Source organism: Macrotis lagotis, chromosome 1 (genome assembly GCF_037893015.1).
Source record: "Macrotis lagotis isolate mMagLag1 chromosome 1, bilby.v1.9.chrom.fasta, whole genome shotgun sequence".
Classification (NCBI taxonomy): Eukaryota; Metazoa; Chordata; class Mammalia; order Peramelemorphia; family Peramelidae; genus Macrotis; species Macrotis lagotis.
The window spans coordinates 438,861,788-438,868,184 of NC_133658.1; the positions used below are offsets into that span (position 1 = coordinate 438,861,788).

At 35.3% G+C, this 6,397-nt stretch overlaps 1 gene segment (V, D, J or C); it reads left to right on the forward strand.

Annotated features, from left to right (window-relative positions):
- The first annotated feature begins 1,096 nt into the window (after positions 1–1,096).
- LOC141518936 (immunoglobulin heavy variable 3-7-like) lies at positions 1,097–1,707 on the forward strand. The segment is given in 2 exon segments: positions 1,097–1,187; positions 1,277–1,707. Coding segments are annotated over 2 exon segments (462 nt in total).
- The last annotated feature ends 4,690 nt before the right edge of the window (positions 1,708–6,397 follow it).

The following is a 6,397-nucleotide window of genomic DNA, read 5'->3' on the forward strand; positions in this document are numbered from 1 at the left end:
TATCTTATAGAAAATTTCACAGTCTCATTTTTTCCAGCATTCTAATGGACCCTTATGAGAAGGATCTTTTCCCCAGAGTAAAGAATTAATGTAAAGAAAATGTAAAGAAGATCTTAAATCAAAGTATAAGTTCTGGTTCCTTTCCCCAGTGAGAACAGTAGGTGGCAGCAGGTTTGGTTGTTCTGGAAAGAGCTCCCTGCAGACTGAGGTTCAGCCTCGAGCTCCTCCTATGCTCCAGAAGAGTCTAACATTCCCTGGAGGGTATCTATACAGTGAGAAACAAAATGGGGTCTTTGTGGAGGGTCCAGAAGGCTTTGTTATGCTCTGTCCATTCTGTGCCTCAGTTCCCCCACCTCAAAAAGGGACATGATGTCTGACTGTGAGGTTTTAGACCCAACTCTCCAGGGGAAAATTGTATGCCTGATACAATAGACTTAATCTACATCACTAACATTTCTCTATGCCTTTGTTAAATATTAACAATTAAAACAAAACCTATAAATCCAGCCCTGATTTCAAGTGAATGATGATTTCTGCTCTGACTGAAAACTTCACAATCACCTCTCTCATGCCAGTAGAGCATGGCCTGGATAGAAAGGACCTTGAATGGTACTGGGGGTAAATAACATGAAATACAGTTTCATAAATAAGAGAATGAACAAAAAAAAAATAAGCCCTGTAAGCAAGCTGAAAGGTCTAGGAGTAATCACAGAAATCTTCCTCTCCCCCAAAAGGATTCCCAGGATAGATTCTTTCAATCTCTTCTCAAGATCAAAATTGACAAAGATTTGGGGTGTGATTCCAGTTAGAGATGACACTGGAACAAGTTAGGAAAATATCATAACATAGAAAAGTCTAATGAGCATTTTTTTAGTTACTGAGAATAGAACCTCATAAATCTTAAATCTTCACCAATGATGTCTAGATTCTCAGGGTTTTAGAAGAAATTCTGGGAAAATTTCTCTCTGCAACTCAGGGAGGGGCCTCATCACATTCAATACTAAACAGAGAAAGACATGCAAAGTGAGCTCCTCCCTCTGAGGATGAACATCAATAAAAACCTGCCTGCAGCTCTGAGAGAGGAGCTTATCTTCTGTGGGGTCTTTATCTGCCTAAGGACTTCTACTGGAAAGTCTAGGCAATGGGTCTTGGACTGAATGGAATCTTCATTCTGACTATTTTACAAGGTGGTTTTGTCTTTAGTATTTTGACTAAAGAAACTTCTTGAAGTATTGTATTTTTATGACTCTTGTCTCTAATGACTCTTTGTTTGCAGGAGTGCACTGTGATATTTTGCTGGAGGAGTCTGGGGGAGATGTGATACAGCCTGGAGGATCTCTTAGACTTTCCTGCAAAGCTTCTGGATTTGCTTTCAGTAGTTACTGGATGAGCTGGGTCCGCCAGGGTCCAGAGAAGAGGCTGGAGTGGCTCGGAGAGATTAATGTTGATGGAGGAACCATAAACTATGCAGACTCTGTGAAAGGCCGGTTCACCATCTCCAGGAACAACAGCAACAACATGCTGCAGCTGCAGATGACTTCCCTTAAAGCTGAGGACACAGCCCTGTATTACTGTACAACTGACACAGTGAGAAATAAGGAGTATGAGGCCAGACATAAACCTCAGTCAGCCAGGTCCAATGGAACTGGACTTCAAGAGGGAACCAAGGAGTCCAAGGACAGTGAAAGGTGAAGGATGAGGTTGGAATGAATTCAAAGTCTGAGTTTCCTCCCAATCAGCAGTGACCATTTATCTTGTCTGTCTGTCTGTCTCTTTGTCTCTCTCTCTCTGTTCTGTTTCTGTTTGTCTCTGTCTCTGTCTCTCTCTCCGTCTCTCTCTGCCTCTTTGTTCTGTCTGTCTCTGTCTTTCTGTCTCTCTGTTGCTCCCTCTGTTCTGTGTCTGTCATTCTCTGTCTCTCTGTATCTCTGTCTCTCCCTCTGTTCTCTCTGTCTCTGTCTTTCTCTGTCTATTTCTGTCTCTGTCTCTCTATCTGTCTCTGTCTCTCTGTTGCTGTCTCTCTCTGTTCTATGTCTCTGTGTCTCTCTCTGTCTCTCTCTCTCTGTCTCTGTGTCTCCCCCCACCCTGCTCAAACAAACCTTGTCAATTTTTGCTGCTTATTCTGTACACTTTGCAAGTCCCCAGGTTATATGTAAATACTTTCACCATTCAAGCCCTCTCAATCTTAAATTGAGGACTCCAGTCCCCAGCAACAATACTTGATGACTGGTTTTTCAAAGTTTTCAAATATGAGACAAATCAGTAATTATCGCTATTGTTATGTTCATCCTCTGCCATATATAGTGTTCACATGTAAAGTATGTCTATCCATAGATACACACAATACAAATTTATGTACATACATATATAGTACATATGTATTTCCTGTATATATGTATATTCATTCATGTAACAATGTTCATGATGGTATGATTGGAAGGAATGTGAAGCTTCATTTCAATCATACCTCTCATGTTATCAAATTTATATTCCTCTCAATTCATAAATCATCCATTTGCTTTGACTGGCTATATCTGTGTATGCCTCAGATCCTTGATCTGTGAAATTAGAATAATCTTCTCCTCTTCTTAGCACTTGTTTGATGAGGACTTAAGGTCTATAAGATTAAAGCCCTTTAGAAACTTCCTCAGCAACATGTTAAAACAAACTTTTCCCATAAAAGTATATACTTTTCACTTATTTCATTTTTTGAAAAATATTATTTTTGCATGTGAAAGCTTTTATTTTAATTTAATATTTTATTTTGTCACGGTAACATTTAAAAACAATCTTTCCATTCATTTATAAAACATTGACTTCCAAATTCTCTCATTCTTTCTCCAAATCCCCATTCCCTCATTGAGCAAAAAAGCAATTTGATTCAAACATTTGATTCCAAACATTTTTACAATAGTAACATTATAAAAGAAAACAGAGACACCCCAATTAAAAAGAAAAAGAAAACTCAAGAAAAATAAACTAAAAGAAAAGAATGCTTTAATCTGTATTCTGACACCATCAGCTCTTCCCTGGGGGTGGATAGCATTCTTCATCACAAATCCTACAGAGTTGTCTTGAATCACTGTATCATGAGAGAAGCCAAGTCATTCATAGTTGATTGTCCTACAACATTGCTGTTATTTTTTACACAGTACTTTTTAAATTTTTTCTTAAGATCATCTAATTCTTTTTAGGTTTTTCTGAGAGAATCCTACTCTGAGAGCATCAAAATCATATACTAAAAATTGTTCAGTCATTCCCCAACTAATGGACATACCCCCAATGTTCAAATCCTTGCTAAAAGAAAAATAGCTGCTATAAATATCCTTATATGTATATGGCTTTTCCCTTTTTGTTTTTCATCTCTCTGGGCATAAAGTATGGTTGTATAGCCCTTTGGTCACAGATTCAAATTGTTCTATATCCAAATGATTTAATCAGTTCACAACTCCACTAACAGAGCACTAATGTCTCATTGTCCCAACATCCACACCAATTTTTGTCATTTTCCCTTTCTGTCCTAGAAACTAATCTAATATGTATGAGTTAGCACGTCAGAATTGTTTTAATTTAGGGATTTAGAACACTTTTTTTTAACAAAGAAGCATTGATATTCACATTTGAAAACTGTACAAATCTTTTGATCATTTATAATTTGGAAATGGTTTATTTTTATAAACTTGACTCAGATTTCTATATCTTTGAGAAAACAGGCCTTTATCATAGAAACTTTCTTTAAAAAATTTTTTCACAGTTACTATTGCTAACTTTATTTCCCTCCATCCTTTTATTCCTTCTGCCCTGTTTGCTCTACTCTTTTTCTCTCTATGCCACTCCTTAAATGTGTTTTGCTTCTAACTATTCTTTCCAAACTACCCTCTTTCCATCACACACCCTTACATTTCTCTAATACCATCCTCCTTCCTACTTTCCTGTAGAATAAGATAGATTTCCAAAATCAATTGAGTTATATGTTATTCCCTGTTTGAGGCAATTATGCCCTCTCTTGCACTCCATTGTAAAACTTTTTAATGACTCTTTTATGTGAAATAATTTACCTCATCCTACCTCCCCCTTTCCTTTTCTCCCAATGCATTCCTTTTTCTCCCCTTAGTTTTTAATATATGTATCAACCTTCCATATTCTACTCATACCTGGGTCTTCTGTGTGTGTGTATATATATATATATATATATATATATATATATGTATATTCCTTCTTTCAACCCTAATTATAATAAAGTTTCTATGAGTTACCAGTATCATCTTCCCATATAGCATATCAGCAGTTCAGCATTGTTAATTTCCCTTTCCTGTTAACTCTTCTCTACTTCTCTTGAATATTGTATTTAAAGATCAAATTTTCTGTTCAGCTCTGATCTTTTCATCAGGAAAACTTGACAGTTCCCTATTTCCTTAAATGTCCATCTTTGCCCTTGATAGTGTATGCTCAGTTTATTTCTGGGCAGTTGATTCTGGTTTGTAATCTAAGTTCTTTGCCTTCTGTAATACTTTACTCTAAGCCATACAATCTGTACTGGAGAAATAGATAAACTTTGTTTTATCCTGATACTGCTCAATGTTTCTTGAATTGTTACTTTCTGGCTACTTGCATAAAGTTTCCCTTGCCCTATGAGCTCTGAAATTTGAATATAATATTCTTGGAGTTTTCCATTTGGAATTTCTTTCAGGAGTCAATTGGTGGATTCTCTCAATTTTTCTTTTTCTTCCTGGTTGTAGAATCCCAGGACTGTTTTCCTTGATAATTTCTTGAACTATTATGTCTAGATTCTTTTTCATTCATGCCTTTCAGATAATCAAAAAATTTTAAAATTATCTCTCTGGATGTATTTGCCAGGACAAATGTTTTTTCCAGTGAGACATTTTTCATTGTATTCTATTTTTCTTTTCTTTTTGTTTTGCTTTATTGGTTTTTGATTTCTCATAGTCATTAGCTTCCATTTGCTCAATTCTACTTTTTAAGAAATGATTTTCTTAGGTGAGATTTTGTACCTCCTTTTCCATTTGACTAATTTTGCTTTTAAAGATATTTTTCTTCACATTGACATTTGAAATTGTTTCATTATTTGGTCTATTCTGTTTTTTTAAGGAAGTGTTTTCGTTACTATGGTTCTGTGTATCTTTTATCAAGCTGTTGTCTTATTTTACATGAAGAAAAGAAGAAAAAGAAAAATGGGAATAAGAAATGAGTCATGCAGGGGAATTACGAAAAATTGACTGAAGAAATCAACTCCATTAAAAGCAAAAATTACTAATTGGAAAAAGAATATATCTCATCAAAGAATAAAATTAACCTACTGGAAAAAGATAGCAACTCATTTAACAGTAAAATTAACCACCTGGAAAAGGAAATGCAAAAACTAACTGAAGAAACTAAAACCCCAAAAATTAGAATTGGACAATATGAGACACACAAATTCCATCAAATAAAATCAAAAAGCTGAAAAAAAAAGCAAACATAATACAAAGTACCTTTTAGGAAAATCAAACAACATGGAAAATAGATCCAGAAGAAATGAATTTCAAATTATTGGTCTACCTGAATGTCTAAATCAAAAAAAGTGCCTTGGATATTATCTTTCAGAAAATTACCATGGAAACTTGCTTTAATGTTCTAGATAAAGAAAGAATACACAGAACATCTAGAGCAAGAGACCCCAGAATAAAGCTCCAAGGAATATCAATACCAACTTCCAGAATTCTCAATGAAGGGAGACGATAGTGCAAAAAGCCAAAAAAAGATGGAATTTATTTATTTTTTTATTGAAGATTTTATTTATTTTGAGTTTTACAATTTTTCTCCTATCTTACTTCCCACCCCCTACAGAAGGCAATTTGTCAGTCTTTACATTGTTTCCATGGTATACATTGATCCAAATTGAATGTGATGAGAGAGAAATCATATACTTAAGGAAGAAATATAAAGTGTAAGAGATGGCAAGATCAGACAATAACATATCACTTTTTTCCCTAAATGTAAGGTAATAATAGTCTTTGGTCTTTGTTCAAACTCCACAGTTGTTTCTCTGGATACAGATAGTATTCTCCATTGCAGACAGCCAAAAATTGTCCCTGATTGTTGCACTGATGTAATGAGCGAGTTCATCAAGGTTGATCATCACCCCCATGTTGCTGTTAGGGTATACAGTGTGTTTCTCATTCTGCTCTTCCCACTCAGCATCAGTTCATACAAATCCTCCAGGCTTCCCTGAATTCTCATCCCTCCTGGTTTCTAATATAACAATAGTTTTCCATGACATAAATATACCACAGGTTGCTAAGCCATTCCCCAATTGAAGGATATTTAATTAATTTCCAATTCATTGACACCACAAACAGGAGTCTTATGAATATTTTTTTACAAGTTTTGTTTTTAACCT